The 26,322-nt window shown below is 39.8% G+C and overlaps 1 protein-coding gene across 21 annotated transcripts in view; it reads right to left on the bottom strand.

Annotated features, from left to right (window-relative positions):
* The window catches only part of EYA4 (EYA transcriptional coactivator and phosphatase 4), a 140,413-nt gene extending 115,578 nt beyond the window's left edge, over window positions 1–24,835 (bottom strand). For 9 of the 21 annotated variants that reach the window (XM_058835090.1, XM_058835097.1, XM_058835098.1 and 6 more), the window contains exons 1-2: window positions 22,666–22,963; window positions 6,814–6,915 (exon numbers count right to left, since the gene is read on the bottom strand). In XM_058835090.1, the coding sequence (XP_058691073.1) occupies window positions 6,814–6,846 (33 nt within the window). In that variant the 5' untranslated portion in view covers window positions 6,847–6,915; window positions 22,666–22,963. Of the gene's footprint in view, window positions 1–6,813; window positions 6,916–14,518; window positions 14,597–22,665; window positions 22,964–23,262; window positions 23,403–24,117; window positions 24,139–24,532 lie in introns of those variants that run through there. The other 12 variants (XM_058835092.1, XM_058835103.1, XM_058835094.1 and 9 more) reach the window with 10 other exon arrangements.
* Window positions 24,836–26,322: the final 1,487 nt, after the last annotated feature.

Below are 26,322 nucleotides of genomic sequence, written 5' to 3'. Positions count from 1 at the left end.
GTCTTTTCCAGAAAAGTGTTTAAGCACGTGCCTGACTTAAAGCACATGAAAAATCCCATTGATTTAGGTGGGCTTAACCACATCCCCTAAGTCTCACATATTCTTCAGCACACTGCTGCATCTGGACTTTTTATAATAACCAAATGAGTAGAAACCAAATGTATGTTCAGTGTAAACCATGCTTTTCATGTGAAAATGAAGACTTAGTTATTTAATAGGCATGAAGGCACTGGGCATTTAGCCTTGCAAAATGAAAAAGCTAGAGAAGATTGATTTTCTGTCATGTTGTTGAATATTTTGTTTTCATTACAAAACTCTGACCCCTTTTTACTGAAGAAGAAAGTATTTCTGAACATGTTAACTTCACCTGGACATTGTCAAAATCAGAAGCCTAAGCTGATGTACAATCCCTGTGCTAAGGAAACTTGTATTTTCATTTTGCATTCACAAACAGGACAGACATGGACACCTTTGGAAACTTGGTGAGTAATTCTAAGTTAAATTTCAATATTAAAATCAATTAGAAGCATAGCATTTATAAATTTGGTATTTTAAATGCTTGAACAAGTATCATACACAAGCAAAATTCATCTGGAGCTTTGAATGTGTCTGTCAGATTCTGATGATTTATTCTACAAAAGCACCATTTATAGAGAGAGGTAATACTTTTATTAGACTGGCTCATATATAATGTTAAGTATGCATGCGTAGATACAAACGTCCTCTTAGGTGAACAGGTTGTTGTGGAGGACTCAAAGAAGGTCTAAGCTGGCGCAGTTTTCAGGCCTTGAAGACCATTTGTTCCACCTCCAAATTTTTGCTATTATTTTTTCTAGTGGTGTTATCTGTTACAATACAGTAGAAGTCGCCTCTGATATCCATATCACATCAGGGCTGTAACATCACTAGTAATAGCAAATTTCATGTTCCAGGAACCCTGGAGACCCCTGCGCAGAAGATGGTATCTACCTTGAGGAAAGCTCATGTAGCTGCTGGCAGTGGCAATTTTCCCAAGCAGTTCTATCCCTAAAATTCTAGTCTGGGGCCTCTCTGGAGCCAGAAGTACCAGCTATAACAAACTATATAGTAGCTATGTGTCAGTCCTTGTCAGCAGTCCAAGGACAGTGTGTGACAGCAGAACATTTTCTTTTATTGGATTTCCTTGTTATTAACTAAAGCCCATACAGTGTCTTTCCATTTAAACCTCTGATACTGACATGGTAACATCTTCCAGGAGACAGGCAGTGAGCTGAACCAGAGCAAACACGACAGTGACAATGGCAGGAGCATTTCTGTTTGTTTGCCAACCCCTCCTCTCATCCCGTCTTGCAAGTTTACAAGCCATGGATATTATTCCGCAGAATTCTCTTGGATACATTTTTAAGAGATTGCCTACTAAGTTTTTAAAAAATCGTACTTTTAAATTAGAATTTCAATAAACTCAGAAAAAATGCACATTTCTATTACATGTATGTCAACAGCTAACAGCTGTATCCATCTTCCATGCCAAACTCTTTCTCCAATGCTATGCAATTTATAAGACACACAAGTCAACTCAGTCTATTCTGCAAGTCAAAATACATTAATTGTTTCTGAGTGCTGTCTCATTTGGTCTGTCTCATTCGGTAAATGACAGAAATAAAACATATATGTAAAACTAATGGAGTTTGAAAAAAGTGCCTTCAAATTTAACAGTGGTGGATTATTGTACAGAAATGACAGAATGCTGAAATGGTAGAGGACAAAGGAAAGAGCAAAAAAAACTGTGTGCTCACAGAAGCTGTTATGTCATATGTAAAGGTCTTGCAGCTGAGGAAGAACAACAGTGATGTTTCTACCTCAAATTCCTATTGGATGAGAGACAAGGAATTACGGTATTACACTTTATTCTTGGTCTACTGTAAGTCAAAATGGATGATAATTTTGGATCCTTTATGGCAAGCCACCTCTCTGTGAAAGTTACTGTGTCTCTAGAAAGGAAGTAGTAAAATACCTAAGTAATTCTCAAAAATACTTTGAAATAAACCTTCAGAAAGACAGGCTGGTTTTCTATTACTTTCTATTACAGCTGACTTGCAGTTACGACATTTTTCTTCAATGATTGATTTTAATTAAAAGCAAATAATCACTCATGAAAGAAACTAATTTTTTTCTTACTAAATCCATAATTTCTTTACTTACCTGTCCCAAATGTTCTTTACTTTCATAACTGAAGTACTTGTGCATACTGCCAGCTTTTCATGACCAGAAGCTAGAATAGGTAACTTCCAGATATCTCTTTTAAGCAACATCACTAACCTGAGAAGACAAATTGCCTGTAATATTCCAAGTCCTACAAATACTGATATAAAAGAGATAAGAACCACATCTTGCTATGCTGCAGCGCAGAACAGTGAAACAAAGCATTTTAAAATTCAGTTAAAGAGTTTAAACTAATTTTCATTTCTTTGCAATGAGCTCCAGCCAAAGTGCTAGCAGGCTGCCCACCCCAGAGGTGGGGAAGATTAAGTGCTGCAGGCACAGGGCTCATGCAACAGAGAAGTAGCTGCAGCTGAAAACTGATCTGCAAAAGGATCACATCTGACAGCTTTACACATTAAAACAAAACAAAAACGGGAAAACAACACTGTCCAAAAAAGGTTGCCAAGGATCATCCATCTGCAAGGGGGCCATAGACACAAGTAACAGATAAAACAGTCTGTACGATCTGATAAAAAAACAAGTAACTTACCCAGGGCACAAGGGGGATGATTGTCCAAATGTCACAAAAATAAAAACCTGTTCATTCAGGTTTAGCTTCACATCTGCTAGTGTCCTGTCCTACAGCACTGCAATCTATTGTTTAATTCTAGGTTAAAATGAAGTAATCTAAATATGCAGGCTGTTATATAAAAAGGCCAGGGGATGAAATTACACCAGTTTCTAATAAGGCCCTTTGAAACCCTAAACTAGCAAGTTAGCAGCCAAATTGTTCTTCTTCTGCTAATACAGACTGAACAGACAGTGATGACTAAAAGAGACAAATAAAGAATGTAAACCTGAAGTTATCAAAATCCTAAGTGTCTCTGCTATACCAAAGCACACCAGAGGACTATTTAGCTGCTAAAAGTCATAATTTTATTTACCATCTCCAAGACCAGTCTTGAAAATCTTTTGTCTCCCTATTGCTTGACTCTTCATAAGCACAAGATCAGTAAAATTTCCTTCTCTTCCATTTCAAAATCAATAGAACTTTTAACATAGCTTCATCTGTCCATGTAAGACAAATTTACATGGCTTTAAGTACTCTTTCACTTGGTAAGTAGCAGCCTGCACCTGGTGACAGACCTCACACCAGAACATCAAAAGGATCATTTGTTTAATTTCTTCTATCTGTTCAATATGTCTTACTATTTTCTTCTTTTTTCAGTCAGAATACTATTAACTAAGTGTTTACATAAACTAAAAGAAAATCCCACACATGGATGTGCAAATATATTCAGCATCTGAATTGAAAAGAAAAAGAAAGTTGTGAGCTTTTTTTGACACATACCCACCCTAGAAAGTACATTAGCATGACAGGCCCTATCCCAGACTGCTCCATGCCAGCTGCAAGGATCCACTGGATCTCAACTGCACCTGATGGATCCCAGCTCACCTCTGCATCAGTAATGGCATCAGTATATGTAGTAAATGGCATCATTTTTCTGCTGCTCTTCAAAATAGAGCTATTCACCTATCCAGTTGTGAGAAAAGACAGGAAAGCCATAATATAATAAACCCTATTCTGATTCTGACTCTTTTTCTTGCTGCATGATCTTGATTAAGACTTGATTCCCCTACTTCTGCCATCCAGGAGAAGACAAAGGAAAGGAGAAACAAGAGTTTTCCCAGTACAGAGGCTCTAGAGCATGACAATTAGGCAAGTAGACTGACTTCTGGTCAAAAATAGGAAGAACAAATTACTAACATAATGTAATAAATGGCATATATATGTGTGTATATATGTATATATATATTAGATCTAATCAAGCTGGCATCTCAGAAAACAGAAGCTGTTCAATTCAGTCAAGCACAACTCTTCAGAGGCTCTGAGAATAGGGGAGCACAGATTTCAGAAGTAGTGTGTGGACACGCAGTCAGTCATTGCTCTGAGTCATCATTGAGACAAAAGGAAAATGATTTATTTCTCATATGGCAACAGGGATGCTGTGGAATTGCTCACAGGTATGATCATGTAAGTTTCACCTAATTGATACACTTTCAGGAAAGGAATCACAGAACTAATCACTTCTTATTGGTGTATTTCTTTGAGTTAATAATAGTGATCTCAAACTTACAGAGAAGACTGTCAGAATAAAAGCTACATGACAGTATATGATGCTTCAGGAGGATGAACTACTCTCAAAAGCTACAATAATTTCCTTTCTTTAAATAAAAACTTGAAAATTAATCTTGTTCACTGTGGAACTTGTTCACCAAGGAACTGTGCCTGGCTTCTTTTCCCAAGGATGAAAGATTCTTCAACAGAGTGCCCAGGTAATATAATAAAGGCATCTTTCTCTTCAGAAACTCAACTGTCTAACAAAAACACCATGCAAGAGAAAACACCTTCTAACCCATCTCAGCTGCAGAGAAAGGCAGTCTCTAAAGTAACCAAGGACTTGACTATTTGAAGCCAAGGTACCAACACAAGTTTGAGCACAGTCTTGCACACATGCTTATTCACACCATCTAATACACATGCAACAGAGGCTCGATCCTTATGCCCCACAAATTTTCACAATCTAAATGTTATGCATTTAGCTCCCCAAAGAAATTTTGAGGCTAGAAAGAAGTACTTATGCTCCCTGAGCATGTCAAGAATTAGAAATCCTGCCTGATGGACAGAAACTGCGCAGAGCTAGCCAGTATAAAACACATTAACCAGTATGAAACACCACAGCTACACTTCAAGCAGATGCATCTGATACACCAAAGCCTCCTGCTTCCTCGGATCTCTAGCCCACAGACATAGCCCAGAGATGCTATTTTCTTTTTTGAAAATTGGTTGAGAGAGTTTAACCATGATATAAGAGTGAAATGGCTTTTGAAGTTGGGAAATGAAGGCTTAGTGGCTGCTCTAGGCAGACAGGCCTCATGTAATTCCTTTTCCCAGGACAGTGCCCAAGTTCTTAGTGAGATTTTAGTGTCAGTGCCCACCTGGATAAAGGGAGTGATGAAATGGCTCTCCCACCCATTACCTTTATGTTCTGACACTGCAAGTGAAGAGTAAGAAGAAAAAACTTGTCTTGAATCATGATTTTCTGTGTCATTAGCATAAAGACAGCAAATCCTACTTTCGTATGCAACACAGCACAGATTTCACCTCAATTTGCAATCTGAAGACCATTTTCACATATAGCATAAAGCTATGTAGAAATTATGAGAAATACTACAGAGATTATACTATCTGATGGGGTAGTAAAATTGCTTCTAAAATATGCATTTATCAGGCATCCAGTGTTGCAAAAACATTTTACCTACTATGGAAAGATGTTTTTTCAGTAAACTAAACTGGCTCATCTACTTCCTATTAATAACCACACCATGAATACTCCATAGAAAAATTGTTTCACAGACTGCAAGAGATGAACTTCTGCCTAATCTTTTATGACCTTTATAAAACTTTATTAAATTATGAGGCCACGTAGCTTTTACAGGCTCTAAAGTTTTGCTTGGGAACACTTTAAATACATAAATATGTGCAGCTGTCCCAAGTAGTGCCACCATGGGGACTTAAGACACTGTTAAGACTTTCCAGTCCTGTACCATTTAAAATCAGTAATAAAACTCTAGTCCAAGGTAAAGTCTCAGATAGGAGCTACCCAGCCAGCTGCAAAGTACTCCTTTTAAAGAAAATTACTGACATTTTAGAAACACAGTTCTTCCCAATTCCTTGAACTTGTGTTACCCAAAAAAGTCTCTAAATATATACATATATATATACAAACTAGTTTACTGCATGGACAACCTCTTTCAGCATATCAGAAATAGAAATACTAAATCCCTTCATTCTTCTTTAATACACTAAGGCCAAGCTGAGAATCATAGGGACCATGGTACTGGCAAAACATGTCCCTGTTGTGACCAGTAAGAAACAGCAGAAAATTAAGATGCTAAGAAGCCAAATACATTGGATGACAAGCCCAGATAGCTTTGAATTTGCTCAGAACCTGCTTTCTCCTCAGAACTGCAGTCTGAGGCAAGGGAAAATAAGAAAGGAAAAGGAAGAAGAAATGTCCACCCCATTTTTCCCAGAAATGTCATCAGTGCCAGGAGGAATCTCCCTCTGATGAGGAACAGGGGGATAGATTACTGATTTTCACAATCCCCTTGAAATCCAAGAGAATCCTGAAAAAATTAATGTATGTCATCTGCCACAGTCTAACCATTTGAAATATTTTGTTTCTCTTTTTGGTAACCCGTGATTTGGAAAAACTTGCAGACCACTATGGATATACATTTTAATGCAATTATTTGAACAAGGCAAAAAATTGCCTTGAAACTGTGCACTTTTCTAACATTTTATTATTCCAGTGTAGTTTAATTATATCCCTCCAACAATTGGAGCTCGGCAAAATCTTATAAAACAAAGATCTTGCTTCTTTCAGCAGGGAAAAAAAAGATTAAAACCAGTCATTTAATGTACAAATTAAAAGGTTTAAAACTAGGAGCTCGAAAGACTTCCTCAGATCTTAGTATAATTTTCAAATCCAAAGTAAAATCCTTTCACACAACTTAGTTGAACAGAGTTCAATTTATTACATTCAATTTAGCAACATTTGTACTTACTGACTGTTCACTTAAATCCTGAGAGTCTTCCATTGAGGTTATTCACCCTTCTTTTCCTCCACAAGCAGAAATTATCTTCCTTTCAATTTACAGCTCAGTAGTCTAAATTAAAAGAGGAGATTAAAAAATTACATGTTAGTCTATGGTCCTCACTTTTAAGGCAAATCTGCAATAAACAAACACCCTAACTGAGGTTGCAGTTTCACTAAAACCTCACACAAAGTTCCCATGTGAAGTCTAATTTCATGTAAAGCGCTTCGACACCTTCAGTATTATTTTGGGAACTATCTAAAACACACCAACAGAAACAGGAACTTTTCTTTGTGTCCTTCAAGACAAAAATAGCCCTGAAAACAAGCCAATAAAGAAGCAAAAATGTTGAATACAGGCAACTGTTTAAGTAGTCAACAAATTATAACCCTTGAGAGAACATCTTAGAAAGACAGTTATAGAAGAGAACTGCTTAATACACATTTAATGATAACCTCTTAGCCATTAAGTGTCTGGCAGAAAAAATGGGTTATTATGCAATTATCAGCATGAAGTCCCTTCTCCAAGGTTCATTAAATTCCTTTAGGATTAAATTAGATACACAAAGTGGTTTATAACAAGCAGCTCCCTACAAAGTGCTAAATGACAGACATTATCCTAATCATCTGCTATGTCTGTGCCTTCTCTGATAGGGTGAATCATTCTCATCAAATATGGAGATCTTCAATAGGAAAATTCTATTTTCCAGTTCTGCCTGTGAATGATCATGCTGACACTAACTATACACACGATTATATTACAATCTCCATTCTCAGAAAAGATACATTTTGGAGTCATACAGATTTGCACAATTTAGAAAAAAAAAAGAAAAATGTGACAGGGATATTTCATATATGCAATAATCATATTATTAATCAAAGCTCATGTTACATTAAAAAATAAAAATCAATGTGTAAACACACATGTTAAGGAACTCAAACATCCTGGGTTTGCTTATCAATACTACATACATTTGTTTATCAAGAAGGCACCACAAGGAATTACCTGGGACCATGCTCAAAATTAGGACCTCTGTTTTAAATTCTGACCAGCAAGCACTAATAAACGCAACCAAGGGTAAAACATGTACAGCTGCATTGGCACTTGCAGGTAAATATGAAAGGAACCAGAGCCATGGAACCTATGTGGAACTCATGGCACTCACATATTCTCAACCACTGCCCTGCATTGCCCTGTGAATACCTCCTCTTTTAATCTCAAGTGCCGCTTACTTACCATACTTCCACTTACTCCTCAAAACATAACTCCCAAAAATTCATTTTGTTTTGCATTGGATATTTTCTAGAGCACATACAAATGCACAGCCCCAGTCTACTTTGCTTTCAAGTTTCAGCTGAATTTTTCCTGCCACCAAATTACACCCTCTTGTGTCTTTCTTCCCTCTTGCCCAAGCTTCAAAATTGTTTTCATTCACATTTCATTAATTTTTGCCATAATGTTACATAAGGAAAAGACAAATCGCAAGAAAATCATGTTGCATGTATTTCGCCACATCATTCAGCTGAAAATAATTCCTGTTTTTCAAAATAGTTTTAATCTCTTCTCAATTTCAGAGTGATCCAAGAGGTAGATGTCTTCCCTCACAATGCCTTCACCAAAACTGTAATCACTTCACATTTTTTGGTTAATGTGAAGCCCACACTCCTGTATTTGTAAATATCTTCTCTAGTCTTTGTTCAATGAAGCTAAAAGGGGAATGGAAGGGCTTATTTAAAACACCCACTACAGGCAAATTTCAGAAAGAAGCCTGCCATGAACAATGGGTATTTTAAGAGAAAGCAGCTCTACATGGCATTGCCTGCACAGTCCCAATCAAAGAAGGCAATTGCAAACATGGAGATGAATTTTTATGACTGACACTAAAATGTTCCATTAATAATTTAAACATAAAATCTGCTTTGATTTAATTAAAAGTTTGTAGTGTAACCATGTTATTGCGCTGGTAAGATTGCCTGCAGAGAAAAATACAAAATTTGTAACAATTTTTCTGACTAGTTTCTAAGTATACTGACTGAAAAGTCAGTACCTGGCTTGCATTCAAACAGTAAATGCTCTGTCAGTCGGTCACTGAAGGTGGCAGATACTTCACTTTCTGTATAAAATTCAACAGTAACTCAACTACAGAACTATACCGGAACAGACAGACCCATGTTTCTTTTCCAACTGATGGATGCTTGATCAAAGCACATGAGATCAACAGATTGATGTCACATTTTTCAAAAAAAAAACCAGTCTATCAAAATTTTAAATATATCCTGATGACACAAATCCAATACGAGCTTTACTACTAAGAACTGCCAGTGATTCACCCACAGTATGTGTTGTGTTCCAAAATTCAAGTGGGTGTAGTCACTGGAACACATCATTAAATATGCCACTTTTATTAGTCGCCTTCTAAAAAAGACTAATATTCATGAATTTTCAAAGTCACTTTACTGAATTGCAAGACAAAGACAAGCTTTTTAAAATCTTTGCAAAATACACAGTATGTTAAATAGATCATTTGTGCAAACATGCTAAATTATAAGTTTCCAGGGCACTGCTGTTGATCTTCACATTGCCTCAAAATTCAGAAGTTCTTACTGGAAATGGAGCTTTTTAAAATAAAACTCAGAAATAATATTTCATCAGTATTATTCTACCTATCAACAGCTAAATCCTGCTGCATTCTGAGCACAGTTAGAGTGGCTGATTATAACCAATTGCTAACACAAAGATTTTTATAATGGCAGTTATGCCAATTGCACTTAGACCAAATCCTTTAGGGTTTAGTTTTATAAATTTGTAAAAGGGGAGAAAAACCATTAGAGAAGTCAGTGATTTAAATAAGACCAACATTACTCCCTAATAAAGATATAAAATTAAAGGATAATAGTAACCTCGTGCTGTTTTATGAGGCAATAATCCAGTTACCAATTCAACCTTGTAGTTTATTCCATCAAGAGAACCAGATTAAAAACAGAGGGAGGGAGCGCATTCTTATCCCTATTATATTGCAAGTGTTTCTAACTGGGCTTAAATATTTTTAAAACTGTTGTTAAAAGTCTTAAATTCACAGACAAGCCAGAATGAAGAAAAATGCCTGTTTCTCCTCTTTATCCACTCCTTGCAGATGTGGCTTTAAAACTGATGAAGTGTTTTATGCTCCCAGATAAAAATTTTACCTTTCTAAGAAATGTCTTAATTAGGAGGATTCCTGACTTTCCTCATCAACAAATGCATTTAAATCTAATTTTTTATTTATTTGTTTTTATCTGGGGGAATAAAACACTTCATCAAATTTAAACTGCAACTTCCAGGACTTGACCATGAGGAGAAACATGTGTTTCCTTCCAGAGATACACACATAAGTTAAAGAAAATAAACTACTTCAGGATCTGCTGCGCACTGCTTCATAAATGACTGAAAGTGTAACACAATTGCATTTTCTATGGGATGTCTAATATGATCCTGCATGCTGCTGCAACTTCCACAAGCTCAAGACGGAATGTGAAGGTTGGGGACCCCCAGGTAAAAACCAGCCTTAAAGCACTTGACATTTACCAGGAGTATCCCAGAGGCTGCTTCAGGCCCTCCAGCTGGCCAGACGGGGATATGGATCTCCAAGAAAAATCCATCATCTGGAAGAGGAGTTTGGCCACCAGACCAAAAAATCTGCCCCATCTCACTTGAACACAAAAGCTTGGGAAGAAAGTCCTCTCTCCAGCTACTAGGATTTGGAAATTCAGGGGCAGGGGGAGTGTTATCCTCAGTTTCTACCACTTATTTTTTTTCACATTATAATCATCTTGGGCACATTTTCACATCCCTTTTATTCTGTTTTATCTAAAGAATACCTACTTCTACTGAGATTATATCATGTGATGCTCCCTAGCTCTTCCAATGTTGTATCATGTGATGCTCTGGCAATAGAGTTCAGAAATTTCATGATCCAAAATATACTATATTGTTTTACACATATGACAAATATACTATATTGTTTTACACTTACTGAAACATGGTGGTAACAAGCCCAGTAGAAGGATGCTTCTGTGGTTTACACAATTCATTCAGCCACAAAAGAACTCATTTCTTTCACAGCCACAGGTTGGTAGTTAAAATGTTAAGAGAGAAGTGGTCACAAACAGAGCAATTTCTCATTTTCTAGTGCTCTACTTCAGAAACCTGTGACAGTACTAGTACTTAGTGCTGATTGCTGCCACTGAATTAACGGAGGACATGAACCAGTGAGGACAGGCTCCAGGTCTCAAATTCTCAGTCTCAGGCAAGTCTCACTTTGGGTTTGCACCACTCCTACAGAACTTCTGAGTAGAACAAAGCACATTTAAGGCACTGTGAAAGATTGTGCAAGGCAGGTAATGAGAAAATCGCTTTAGAACCAGAACAAGAAATTAGTGCTTAGCACTGCAATCTCATAAAATTAGATTATTTCATGCTATTTTTTCCCCATTAAACCCATTTCTTTGAAGGGACAGGGGAAAGGGTATGGGCAGTAACAAACAGGTACTGCCTAATATTTAGTAATTTCCTGCCTAAGAAAATATCCTTCTGGTTGTCTGTATGCCCATCACAGGAAGTTTCATGTGAAAAAGATAAAATGTAACCTAAATTAAAAGGAAACCAAATGCTGATTTATCAGCATTTTTCTGCCGAACAAAGCCATCCTGACAGTTTCACCTTGTCAGGGGCATGTACTCTCTCCTGAGGAAAACTGGCAGTCAAACAGAAATATATTCAGAATTTCTAAATTATTTTAATTCTCATATTTTTTCTCATTCCAGAAGCATTCTTGATGAAAGCAGAAATGGCTCAGGAATTTTGTGTGTGTATTTAGGTTTAGTTGAGGCCCTTTCCTTAGCTGGTGTCTATTATCCGACATCAATATGAGTGAAATGAGCCTCCTGAAAACCACCTATTTCGTTATAGAAACAAATCTTTCTCCACAGACTAGAGAATTAATGGGAATATAGTCTTCTTCTTTTAATACTCTTTTTTCCCTTCCTTGGGCCCTCCTCTGTGGAGGGTTAAATATGGATGTCTTTGGTTCAGTTTGATTTCAATCCACTTTTAGCTTGCTGAGGGTGACAATTTTACTCTCAGAGACAGCATTCTGGAACCCTTCATAGCATGTCCAGTTCCCACTTCTATATTAGTGACTTCCAAAAAACTGAGCTCCTTCCTCACTCTGAGCCCTTGGTATGTGGTGGAGAGAACAGCAAGCCATAACGTCATGTACCACCGATTTTAGCTCCACACATTTCCAGCAAGCCCTGATGGAATGAAGTAGTCTTCCCTGGGTTTTGTGTTCTGCTGAGCACCTGCCTACATCGATTTGCATTTGCAGATGCATTGCTTAAATAGAGAAGATAGATTACTCCTTATTCTGAATAATCTTAATTATGCTGGGATTTCAGAACAGAACAGCTCAAGCAACTTAACACAGATGAATACCCTATTTTAGCCACATACACTGTTGCTAACAGGGAAGGAATACAGGAGGAATTTCCAGGATGAGCTGAAAAGCAAATGGACCCACCCAGCTGCTTTCTCTACAAATAGCCCTCATTTTCACAGTAAATACTTGGGTGACAGCGTACTGGTTACTCGGAGGGGGCTGTGCAGGGCACCCTTTAGGACTCATTCAGCATCCTCATCCCATGGGCATGCATAAGAACATGTATATGTCTAAACTGGCTGTACAGTATATATTCTGGTGTCTATAGAAACTGTGCTTCTGAAATTAATACGCTTCAAGGTGAGATGTCTGACATTACCTGATTTAGTCTTGCTACGATCCCTGCTGGAGGTGAAATAGTATTTGTTCCTGCTAACACATTTATTTTCAGATCTTGAGTAGGGATGCATGTTAACAACAGGCATGGGGTCTTCAACATCCACCACACATTTACAGTTCTGAGCTCATCTAGTTTCCTTCTACCTTCTCCCTCAACTGAAGAAAAACACATCTCTAACTGTGACATAATTTGTTATTTCCTTCTTCCTTTCTCAGTGCATGAATTCATGCCAAACATTAAATACAGTAATCAAAACAGACACGATTCATGCCACCAAACTGCAATACACTGAAAATTCCTCAAAATTCAAATCAAATTACTGACTTTCATGCAAGTCACTATTCATTTGTTAGACACAGTCTTACAAATTCTGTGGGGTCTTCAATGAGTATTTGTGTAATTGTCAGTTTAGTGTAATTTGCTTTCTTGAACTGAGTTTGCTGAAGAGTAGCATTGCTTACGTAGCATCTGTGGACATTTTATTCACGAAAAATTAAGATGATATTGCGACTCTGTATCAGGTACTTCAGACTTAGCAACAAGTCACAGCACCACAAAACCATTTGGAACCAGTCAAAAGCAGTCACCAAGACAAAAAAGCAGAGCAACACAGTCCATGATGTCCCTGCACCAGTTAGGTACGTAAACCAGGTAAGAAACAGAAAGGGTCTGTGACAGACCTGCCTGCTGATACTACCATCATAAACAAAAAAATGGGGAAAACAGAAAGACTTCCAGACAAATGCAAAACAACTGCAAGCACTGGATCTCATTTACTTTAGTTTTGTAAAAGGACACGCTGGTGCAACACTTATCTTTTGCATTTCTGGGTACCAACTTTACAGGAACCCGAATATGACTAAAACTGATTCCCCTACTCTTCCTACCCCTGCCACCTGTGTAACAAATAAGGGTTAACTTTGAGAATTTCAGGATACAGAATTATAAACTCAGCAATACATCCCTTATCCTAGCAATGCACATCACACTGTGAAATTGCTAAAATTGAGACCAGAGCTACAAATCAACTAATGCTTGGGGGCCTCCCTGGGAGAGACCTCTTCACTCATGCTTAGATAAGGCATGCAGCTACACAGACTTCATCTATCTAATTCCAAATTAATCAATTACAGAATTTTCCAGATAGAAATTAATAAAACAAATGCTGATACTGTTTCTGGCCTCAATTTATAAACAAATCTAATCTAGAATCCCACTGTGTTCCCCTAAAAATAAAGAGAAAAGAAAGAAAGGTGGTTCCCAGGGGAAAGAAATAAAACCCAAACAAGTAATGCAAAAATGCCACAGATAGAAGCACACTCTTTTAAATTTTTTAATAAAGATTTTTGTTTTATTTTCCTGCAAGCTGGCCATTTCAACATTTGAAAAACTAGATTTTTTTAGGGAGAAGGATTTTTATTTTTACTACACAGTGTATTTTGGTTAACTTCTGAGACAACTTTTTTCTCTTTTTTGTAGAAAATGGCTGCGAACAAATCAAGAAAACATTTCATTTATTTATAAACAAGACATTGAAAACAGAAAGAAAAAGGCTATACTTGGTTAGTCAGATTATTTAAAAGCACTGTCAACTTGAAAATATTAATTATTTCCTATTCCCTCTCCCCAAAAACATGTCAAGTTTACCTTTTACACATAAAAACCCCCTCTAAAACCTTGTGACACAAAACAAGCATAAAATAAAAATAAAGATTATTTCTAAAACAGAAACATTTTAGAATTAAGGAGAACCTAAAAACGAGCATATCCACAAGGTAAAAGCAAACAGCAGTTTTACAAGGCTGAAAAACTTAGTGCAAAGAATCCAGCCTCATGGTCTCATGAAAGTTGTAACATACCTATTCATCCTACCTGCTTCAAAAATCATGCTGCAGCTTGAAGAGTGTATTCAGCAGTATGAGGATGCAATGAGAGCTACTGTAAAAGTTCAAACACACACTAGGCTTACTAGAAACATCCTGGTGAAGGAGGAAGTTTGCAGCAGCCCATCCTTTTTAGGTGTGAGAGTCATTGCTCAGCAGCTGCTATTCCTGTTACTGCCAAGTGTCTCACATGAAATTCTTGAACGGAACATTTTGAAATGTCAGAAAGAAATAAAAAGTAAACTCATTGAAAAGAAACCTGGGTCCTTGGGTTACAGCTTGGTAGAAGAAATGTTTTTCTTAACCGAAATTGACAGTAACCCCTAAATAATGCATTTTAGAAACTTATTTTTTCATTCCATGAACGATGGGAAGCAAAAAGTGTGAATGCAGAACTGTCCCAGAATACAGAACCCCTTCTGGTGCCATCATGCAGCTTGGGTGCTTTCTGACAGAACAGAATGACAATTATTACTCACCAAAACTAACACTTCTGCACCCCAGCCATCAAGTCAAACTGAAACCATCAGAACAATTTTGAATGAATGAACAATTTTGAATGACTGAAAGCCGAAAATTTTCTATGTTCCACCTTTGTCCAGCACAAAGAACATTTAAAACCCCATACCAGATGTCCTGTGTAATCTACATTTTTATGCTGCTGATCCTCACATGAGCTGTCTGCACTCATTTCGGCTCCTGGCCCATCAGCAGTCCCCACAGGCAACTGAAATGTTTTGACATCCGTGGAACAGCTTGCAATCCTACAGGAAAATCTCTTTTACTATGAGCCAGCAGTAAGTGTGCCACACAAAGTAATTGTAAAAAGCAGGTATTCTAGATTATATAGTCATAGATTTTAACTAAAACAACTGCTTTGACAATGCATCCTTTACCACATTTCCTTTTCCACATTTAGATATTTATTAGCTGTGATCAAACTATGCTACATTCTCCTTTGGTCAACTAAAATTTGTTAATCCCCTGGAAGAAACATTTTCCAAAGTTTAATTACTCCTCTGGTCTTAAATCTGCAACCTCCAATATTTTAAAGCTTCCTTTCCAAAGCTAAGAAAGGGTACAGCTTTGCAGTAGTAGCTGCACCCATACTACCTACACAGCTAATGTAACTCTTACTGTGCTGAGTACTTAAAGTTACTAGTCCTTTCTTTGGCTATGATACCATCATTATCCTTTGCTATGGCCTCCTTTTTCTTATTTTTTTTTCTTAAATAAACTTCTGGCTTGTAGTGAAGTATATTGTTTGCTTGCTCTGTTTGCTCAATGAGCCAGACTGCTCTCATCAATCTGCTCCCCTCATTATTTACCCATCCCTCGGTCTTTGTAGTAGCAGTACTTCAGGCATTAGTCTAACATTAGTCTAACAAAGGAAGTATAAGGAAGTTTGTAAGAAGAATAACACCTTTTATTAGGTCAGTAATTGTTCTAATCAAGGGTATTACTTCTTGTAGAACTTACTAATCTTGGTGTCACTGGTAAAATAATAAATAGGTTTTGATTTGATGATTGCCCCCTGAAAAACCCTTTGTAATAGCATGGTTTTTAAAGACTCATTAACAAGTAACTATTTGTGAAATCTATGCTTCACTTTGCTGTTTAATCCTTTTCACTTGTGCCAAGTTGATTTTGTATCCTTCAACTTTATTAATCAAAAAGTCATGTCAACTCAAGACAGACTTACAGAACTCAAGACAGACTTACAGAACTTTATTACATCACTACACTTATCTTTGGAAATCAAACTTGTATTCACATCAAAAATAATATCGCTGGTTTGGCTTGCTTGAGTGTTCATAAACCCGTGATGCGGTATAGTACGCATATTTCAGTGTTATATGGGAACAACATTAAAAAAAGGCATTTGGAACGTGATAGCCTGTAAGTTAATACTTTGTGACAGTGGAGACTAATAAAAAATAGTTGCCATAAATTAAGCACTTGTCTACAGTGACAGCTATGTAATGGCCACTTCTGAGAAATTATTGCACTTCTTTCCCCAGGAATAGTGATAAAAGAATGCAGCCTGTCACGAGCGCTGCAGCCCTTGGCAGTGACGTCCTACTTCTAGCGGAGTTATGCTCCGCCTGTTCCCTGCAAGCCCAGCTTTTGGACAGCAGTGCAAAGATCTGGAAAAGTTCTGTCATCTGGTATCATGTCTGAACTCCTGCCTCCCTTCAAGAAAATCACATCTGTCCCCTCCAAAGGCCCCAGTACTTTCCCTATTGTTTTAACTTGCACACAAATCTGCAAATTATTTGCAGCTACTTCGATTTTAGTCGAAAATCCCTGCATCAATACAACCTTTTGATTAAAGATCAAGGGATCATTTTTGTAGACAATGTTTTCATTCTGAAAAATTCCACCTATCCCACAGACTTGACCCTGCACTTCAGTTAATTGAGGTGGCAGATTAGGTAACGGAGACTGTGGTTCTGCAGCTATTTCTGCAGCACCGCTGCCAGGCTCAGCAGCACGGGTGCTGCCACTCATTCCGACCTTTGCCTGGCTGCCAGCACAGCTGTTTGTGAACCACAGCAAGAGCAGATCCAACTTAAACGAGTGGCCCACAGAGGTGGGTTAAGGGGCCGCTTTAGAAGCGCTGCCACCAAATGTGAAACCATGGCTTCGTGCTTATCTGTTCTCTGCCACAGGAAACAGACGAAGTAGGACTTTAGGTAGGGTTAGCCACACATGAGGTTACTGCTACTGATGTTTACATGAACCAATATCCCTAAATAATGATGTAAAAACAGAGCAAAATGCTGGATCTCTTCCGACAGACCTTATAATCAAACTATTTCAGATTTAGTTCTGATTTGACAGCATCTCGCAAGCTGCTGTTCCAATCCTGGACTTCCTTCAAAAAGCTGAGTACTTTCACAACTATCAGGGAGCAAACTCTTCTATTTCATTTGTTTTATGCCAAAAATTTGACTGCTCATCTAGCCCTTGGAGAAATCAGACTATCATTTAGCCATAAAACTGGAAAACAAGCTGAATCATAGCTAACTAGATACCAGAAAGACTAGGAAACACATCATCTAGCCATTTCAGCTGAAAGACCTCATGTTGCAGGTAACTCCCAGGCATACTGCTGCACAGTGTGAGCTCAGGATTCAGATGGTGCTTTGAACATAAAAATTGCTTCTCTGAAGGTGCAATTAACTGAAAAAGAAATAATTTTAACATTATACTAGATCCTTCTACCACGCCAGATTAGAATAAACATAAGAATAGGTGGCTGAGTGGAAAAGTACTTTCATCTTTCCATTTGGAAAACCCACCACAGTTTAAATCTTGCTTTGGGGTAATAAGAAATGTTATTTGCAAGACCCTTTCCCAGAATATAATCACTGCGTTTGTAAAAACCTCTATATACCCATTCAGCCCTATTAGTTCTCAACTTCCCAGCTCTCTGTGCTAAGAAGACCAGAACAGAAATGCTAGGTTGAGTCTGAGTTGCACTGCTAGAACTTGGCAGAGGAAATGTGCATAATCTCCCTGTGCTGTGCCTGGTTTAGTGAGACCATGTCTATGCTGGGACACTCGGGAGAGCCAGAAGAAAGACCTCACATACAGCATGATGTCAGGATGCACAAACTGAAGTGTCCAGAGGCTGGTTTAGCTGCTCTCTCGTGGGAGTAAGGTAAACTTCATTTTCTATGATGTTCTGGGAGTATACTACAGTCAATAAAAATAAATATCCAAATGGGACTTAACATGGACTTCATGCCTTTCATTGAATAGGCTTGACATTCATTAAATGTCCCTGAATAAGCACAACCCAATTACTCATTTCTTTAAGCAACAAAGTTGCCGTCACAGAATTAAAAGAATACACACAATTAGCAATATTTCTAACTGCATCATTTTCAAAAACACAGTTACTGTCAAAGGCATTTCTGTGGTCATTTATAAAACGCTACAAAAAAAAAGTTCAAACACAGGAGTATGAAAATGCTGTAAAATGGAAGAAAAAATGGATATTTATACTTAACTCTATTTTTTTCTTTTTTTTTTTTTTTTTTTTTGTTCTTAAGTATTGCAGGATCACTTCTCTGTGCATGTGATCTCACACATATAATGTATATTGCAATACCCCACCAAAAAAGCAGACTGAACTAAGAATAGAGGACTAGATACCCATCCAGCATAATGTGAGACCACTCCAGTAATTTCAGCATTCCTACTCCAATTTGCAACAGCTAAGGATCTGGCACAAAACATCAAGTTAAGTTTCCAATTACCTCATGCACCAGCATTGATTTCAATAGTTATATACACATAGTCATAGAGGAGAATTATTTGAAAAATTGCAAACTCAGCTCTGTGTTTCTTTTACTTTTATGGTCTAAATCAAACCCTTCATGGTATTTTAATGTAAGTTTTTGTGGTTTAATTGTGTATATGTCAAGAGCAGACCAGCTACTCGCTGACCTACCCAATTAAAAAAAAAAAGGCAGCAGTAATTTTTTACACTGCTGAGAATGTGAGCTTATACTGGGTCACATCAGAATAGTATTTAATTTTAATGCTGCCAAAAAATCTAGTGCATACTGACTTAAATACATAAGTAATAAGTTAACACCTATGCAAAAATCAGTCGTTGTGTGAATATTTTTCAGGTTGCCTTTGGAGGTCTTTTCTGTAATTTTCTGCTCCAAACTAGTCAAATTCTATAGCCCTACACAACCCTAGTGCAAAGAGATATTCAGTCAGCCCAGGCAGACTGAGTGCATCAGAGACAGCATTTAAATTACATCCAACTGAACTGCCCTCCACTGTAGTTCTACAGGCAGCTGCTTAATGAAAAGTCACTGTAACAGTATTTAGATAGTTAGTTCTAGTTTCTAGGAAAAAGACATAGATCTCCCAATTAATATATGCATAGAAATCCTCCAAACTACTTCTTTTCAAATCCATGGTAATTGCAGCCTGAATCAAACTTTAGTGTCTAGCCTAACAGCCTAAAATCAAAAAAGTCTCATTGGCTTATGGAGTAAGAAGCTCTGAAGATAATCACTAGTCACTATAATCTTCCCCTGGAGAAATAAGGACATTTTAAACAAATTGAAAATAAAATGCTTAAACTTTAGTATTCCTCAGACGTCCATTAGCATTTGACATTTTGCTCAAAATCCTGATAACAAGCCTATACAAACCTGTGACTGAGACTGCCCAGTGATACATTTCAATATAGGATAATCAATCATCAAAGTAATTTTCACTGTTTAACGTTAAAGCAAAAAGGCAGCCAGCTCTTTGACACATTTCCCAGGCTTAGAGATAAAATGAAGAAAATGCTTTAAAATAGCTTTTGCCTTTAAGGTCCTATATTACAGCCATCCCAAAAGCAATTCTTTTGGCAGTGTTGCAAACTACAATGTAGACTAAAAATGTGAGTTTTACTGCCTTTTCAAGTAGATTTTATTACTTATTTGACATATAAGTACTCTTCTTATCTGAGCTTTTGCACTGCAAATTGCATCCAAGTTCCTTTAACCACTTCTGATTTAATGACAGATTTAAAAACACTGCAACACAGAAGTGTGGAATTGGCCAAAAATTATTTCATAAAAATCTGATTTCTGTACAGCAATATCTAAAATGTCACCTAATAAATACAAGTAAATCAGAAAGTTTTTAATGTATATTGTAAAGTCTGATGCTTTGATAGGTAAAACATGGACTGACTTTAAAAGACCATAATTTATTTTTAATAACCATTTTTATTTAATTTTTCAAAGAGTAGACTTTATGCTTTCAGTAGAACCATGCCCTGAAATCTCAGGGGTGATAAAAGGGCCATGCCAAAGCTGAAAGGTTTCAAATATCAAACTATACTATTATGTCAGGGTCAGCAAGATCAATTAGCGCTTTTCAATGACAGAAAAAGGTTAAGTTGGACACACATTTACACAATATTTAAATCTAAAAAAGAAAAATAGCACTTATTAGGCGTACTTATAAGTCTCTCGATCAATGACTGAATATCAACGTTCTTCTTCCAGTTGCATACCATAAATACGGGGATTTTTTAACGCAAAATGTCAAGAAGATTACAGATATATTAGACAGCAGAAATACTACTGGATTCTCAAGTACAAAGACAAAAGCAAAGATGTCTGAGTGTTGCTGCTACCAGACTTGGTTTAGTGTTGAACTTCCAAAAATCTTTAAAAATACTCAACCAATTTGACATATATCTGTCAGACTGATGTCCCAGTGTTTGCATTTTTCCTGCAAATTCTGACAGTACCAAAAATGAAAGCTAGTAAGAAAATAAACCTATTCCTATGCTTAATTAAAAAAACAAACCTGACCCCACCCCTCAATTTGAAAATACCAATCTGTAAATTATCTCATCCAAAATCTGGAAAAAAGCAAGTGTACACCTTCTGCAACTAACAGCCAGAAACATGCACACCAGGAAGCAAGGAAACTTACATTTCAGTTCTTAGTATCACAAGAACACTCATTGGAAATACAGGTATGTTAGAAGTTAATTTGACACCTGTTAATTCAAGCATTGCCGTCGTAAACATAGCTTGAACAAAGTAGCTGGTTATGGTATCAAATAAAGGCAGCATAAAATCACAATAAAAATCCAGGAGATTAAGGAAACCTAAGGAAAAAGTACACTGTGTTGAAATCAGTGATTTAGATTGGTATTGCACAGAGTAAAAGCAATGCAAGATTACTTTTCCTCAATAATATATTTCAGAATGTCTCTTTTTTAAGCCCATTTCTTCAAGGAGTGATTTGAAATATTTACTACCAGACAGTACCTAATTTTAGGTTTTAAGTGCTTTAACAGCTCTATGAAATATGATCAGCAGCTGCAATATAGAAGTATGCTGAATAAACGCTCCTTATAAAAAGGGAGACCTGCTTTACCCTGAGTTCATAAAATCTGTACCTTCGAGAAGGAAAAAGATAACACTGAAAAAAAAAAAATTAATAGCTGCGTCCTAGAGCTTTTAACAGAAATTCCAGGAATTTCTTTTTTCTTTCCGTAGTAACTTTCGTATTGAAGAGAGTAAAATGCTGTTTAAATTTTAACACTGGAGGATTGCACACAACATCATCCAATACCATCAGTTCATCAGGGAAATAGACAGGTACCTTTCCTTCACCAAATGCCAATGTTTAATATTAATTCTAGGACTTGCATTAAGTTTAAAGAGTTAAACTTTAACACTTGCATCAGATGCTAAAAATATGCCACATGATACTATCTATAGCTGTATTTCTACAGTTGCCTTGTCTGAAATATTTTAACTGTGAACTGCAATTAACTGAGAACCCACCAGTGCCCCATGCAATGCATCGCTTGTTTAGGATTTATTTACTCCATTGACATTATCCATGCAGAATGAATTTATGCTGCAAAGTGTTGTGCGGCCATTAAAAAATGCAAATGACAAGAGTAACTAATTCACTAACTAATTAGTAACTTCAACTAAATTTATTATCTGTACCACCATATACATGTAACAATTAAGAATTGCATAAAATTATCTGAACAAAGAGACATAAAAGATTCGTCAACATATTCCACTTTCATTTCTATTAAATTTGGTTAAATAACGTTTGGTAAAATAAATACCACCACAATTTAAAAAAAAAAAAAAAAACAACAAAAAAAACAACAAAAAGAGCTGTTTCAGACATAGACCAGATAATGTTAGATGTCAAACAGAGAAAGAATCACTGGGAAGAGAAGAGAGAGAAATGTCAGTCTGTATTTCCACTTTACTCACAGTATGATATATACTGCAAGTATGCAAGCATTCGGCAGCATTTTCAGAAATACTAGGGGAAGAGTCAAACCCACAGCAATTTTGCGAAACTTTTCTTTTGAGTGTTAAGGAAATGAAACAAAGATATGGCCTGGGATTTATTGCAAAGTACATGCTTCTAACATTAAACTCCGCGGTCAGACCAGAAAATCTATTTGCCAACCAGAAAAGATGACTTTTCTTTGTATAACTCCCTCTAAATCTAAACTGCTGATTAGTTTATCTTAGATACGCTTTCTAGTCTCCGCAAATGAAACACGTAAAACAAAACTCAGAAAACTATAAATACTGGTTCCTTACTGTTCCAGCATGACTTCATACTTAAACTGGAACCGGCCAAGTCGCTCCCTTGTCTGGTACAGCGTGCGTCCCAGGATTTTGGTAAATACCAGCTATTTCACACCGCCACGCGCGACCCGAGCGCGTCCCTCCGTGCGCTCGGCTGCCAGCCCTGCCCGCGGGTCCGGAGCCGGCAGCACAGCGCCTGCTTGGCTCCGAGCGGCACTTTCATAAATGTAAATGAAACTTTAGATGCCAACTACCGATTGGCAGCGGCGATGCCGCGGGATCCCGCTCTCCCTTCCCGGCGGAAGGCGCGGCGGGGCTGCTCCCCGGGCAGCCCCGCGTCCGGCCGGGCAGGGCGCGGAACCCCCGCCGCTCGGGGAGAACCGCCGTGTGAAACGCCGCTGGCGGCTCTCCGCGGGTATCTGACTTTGGAAGTGTCTGTAATGACAGCAGGAGAAGGAGATTAATGGCTAAGGGCCCGCTGGGTTTGAACACGGAGAATCCTGTTACCTCCTCGCGGATCAAGTACGCGCACGCACCCGCGCACGCACACACACACACACACACACACACACACACACACGCATACGCACATACGCACACAAGGCTTACCCACGTGGAAACGCTTTCTAACCAAAACACAAGTCCCCGCATCGCCGCTGGAAAAGGCGGCGGGACCCCCGCGCCGGGGCTTCCCCGTGTCCCGTCCGCCGGCGCAGCGGGGACCGCGGCGGGGGCGGGGGAGCGGTGGGACGACCCGAAAATGCAACGTTCTGTCTTTAAACCACAAGAAAAACAAGCCGGGGCGGGGGGAAGGGCAAGAGACATCCCTCAGGGAGAGGAAACGGAGAGGAACAAAAACAACGGGCGGCTCTGTCCCCGCTCCCTTCGGACGCTGGAAAAAGCGGCTGCCGGAGCCCCGCGGCGGCTGCCGGCCAGGACGCAGCGGGAGGCAGCGTGCCCCGTCCGCCGGCACCCGAGCCCGGCACGCCCGCAGCGCTCCGCCCCGGGCCAGGCGGGCAGCGGAGACCCCCGAGCGCTGCCGGCGCCGGGGCACCGCCGGGCCGAGGGCGGCGGAACCGACCGACTCCTCTGCCGCTGCCCCCGCGCTGCCCGGACCCTCGCCGAAGGAGCGGGGATTTCGGGAAGGGACTACCATCCCCGCGTGTTTTCATGCCGCTCCGTCCGGAGGGGACCCCGCCGCCCCCAAAAACGTTGTTTCCCCACAGCCTCCTTCCAAGCCGCTGCTGGCCCCGCCGCCAGCCCTCGCAGGGACAGGCGGTCGGCAGAGCGACCTGGCGGTCAGCAGAGCCCCGTCGGCCACCTTAGGCGGGCCGGCAGCCCCCGGCTGCTCTCGGGGCGCAGCCGGGGCCCCCCGTTTCCGCCGCACCGGGGGTGGGCGGGAGGCGCAAGCGGGGAACAGTGCGACGGCAGCCGTCGCGGCTTGCTCCTTGTCTTGGGGCTTACCCCAGCAGCCCCGGGAACACCCAGCCGAAGAGCGGTGAGGGCAGAACGGCAGGGAATGTCACCTGGACAGAGGCAGAAAGTCCGGCTGGGCGGGGAAAAAGTCACCCCGTCGGCACGGAAAACCAATTTGGTTTTTTGCAGTTAAACTCGCATGGGGCCGGGATAAAAGCTCGTCTCTACCCCGCGATGGACGGCCCGGCTGCTCCCTCCCATCACATTTGTTTTACAGCAACTTTGTTGTTGTTGTTGTTGCTGCTGTCATCGAACCGACACGAAAACAGTGCTAAATAAACGCTAAATACGAGCAGACGCACACACCCCCTCCACGGACACATGCACATGCGGCAGGGAACCCCTTTCCTCCACCTCCGAGCAGAAGGGGTGGGAGGAAGACGCGGGGAACTGAGACACTCACCTTCTCGCTGCCGGGATATGCCGCTACCTTTATTTTAAGGCCGCTCCTTATTTATTTACTCTGGTACTTTCTCCGAGCCGAGGCTCCCTTTTTGCACTGCTCCTCTGGCAAAAACAGAACATCCCCCCTACAAGTCGTCCCCCCCCACCCCTTTCTGCACACACAAATAAAGCGCAACTCGGAGCAAAACGGGAGGGGAAATTCGGGGCGGGGGGGATAGATGGAGGAGGAGGAGGCTGGTACGGGAGAAGCCAAACACTCCTCGCACTTCACTGAGTGCAACTAGTTGCCTCTCACGCACAGGAACGTAAAAAAGGTTTCCCCGGCAAGAGACGGGACTTCCCTAAGAAAAGGTAACCCCCTCCCGCCCTCCCGCCCAAAAAGGCCGTCCCGGGAGCACGGAGGTGAGGGGCGAGGAACCGGGAGGCAGCGCAGCCCCGGGGCGCCGCTCCGCACTTGTGCCGGGAGCTGCCGCAGGGGCTGCTCCCTGTGCCGGCCCCTCTCGGCACGGCAGCCCCGCTGCCCACCCGCCGCTGTCCCGCTCAGCTCGCCGGCACTGCCCTGCCCCGGGCTCCGGGCACCGCGCTGGGCACGGACCACCGGCTGACCCGGCCACCAGACAACTCCAAAGTGTCCCTCCCGCCGTCCTCGGCCTCGCAGCCCGGGGCCTGGACCTTGTGCCTTCGCTACTCCCTGACATCTGCAGTTAGGAGTGATGGGAGCAAAGGAGGGGGCCCTGAAGGGTAGGGATTGATTGATGCCAATCCACTGGAGTACAGGTAGTGAAGTCCACACGTTTTCTGGGAGAAACCAGCACTATAAAGTAATCCTGAGTTTGAACGATCAAGTGTAATCAAGTGCTACACGCCAGTACTGGTCAGCGTACCCTTTTTCAGGATACATTCGCCTGCTTTCTCTCAAGCTGGTCAGTGTGGATGAAGGCAAAGTCCTCTCCTGCTCTGAAACTGAACGCCCTTCTCTGCAAGAAATTCAGCAGCTGCATTTGGTCCTCTTCGCTCCTTTGTGTGGAGAAGCGGAAGAAAATCCCTAATTGCTTAGTCACATTTCATACTCTTACCCTTCACCTTGTATTATCTTCTGACTATAGTTTCACTGAGTGGATTGAGCGGCTCTTGTTCAACCAGCTGCATCACCCTCTTCCTGTCAAGTTAACTTCATTCTCCAAAGGGGCTAAGTAAAAGATTTAACAGAGGAGGCAAAAGCTGGGCCCTATATTTGGACAGAGATGTGAGAGAAAAGTCTTGGGCTTCAGAAGTCATGAATGTTAGAAGCTTTTGAGGTCAGCAAGTCACACGAAAGGAGAGGGGAAAAAAAGTATGGATTTGTGAAAATTCCTTCCTACCTGCTTTCTCTTTTCTTACTTTGCATTTGGTGATACTATTAAAAGCTATTTAACTTTACTCAAGCCTTTGAATTTCATAATTTGCATTCAATGAACTATAGTAACATGGTCATCTTTCTTCTAAACAATTTCAGATGACTTAATCATCATGAAAACAAGTCTATAAAAACCCTGTATTTGCTGTCTTGGGAGACTCGCCACACAGAGAGAGAACAGATTTGGAAAACTCTTTTGACCTACACAAATAAAGCTAAAAAAACTTTTAAACCAAAAGAGCCTTCTAAAGCCAGCCTTCAAATTGACATAGTGTAGGTCGAGCCAAAAATAGGAAATTAATTTTGAAAATGAGAGTTTAGAGAGTAATTGGAAGGGGAGAAAACTCAGATTTGTAGGAATAATCATGATTGACAACCCTGCCACAGACTAA

This window comes from Poecile atricapillus, chromosome 3 (assembly GCF_030490865.1).
Source record: "Poecile atricapillus isolate bPoeAtr1 chromosome 3, bPoeAtr1.hap1, whole genome shotgun sequence".
Classification (NCBI taxonomy): domain Eukaryota; kingdom Metazoa; phylum Chordata; class Aves; order Passeriformes; family Paridae; genus Poecile; species Poecile atricapillus.
Note: the sequence above shows the minus strand (reverse complement) of the source record. Positions and strands in the feature narration are given on the sequence as shown.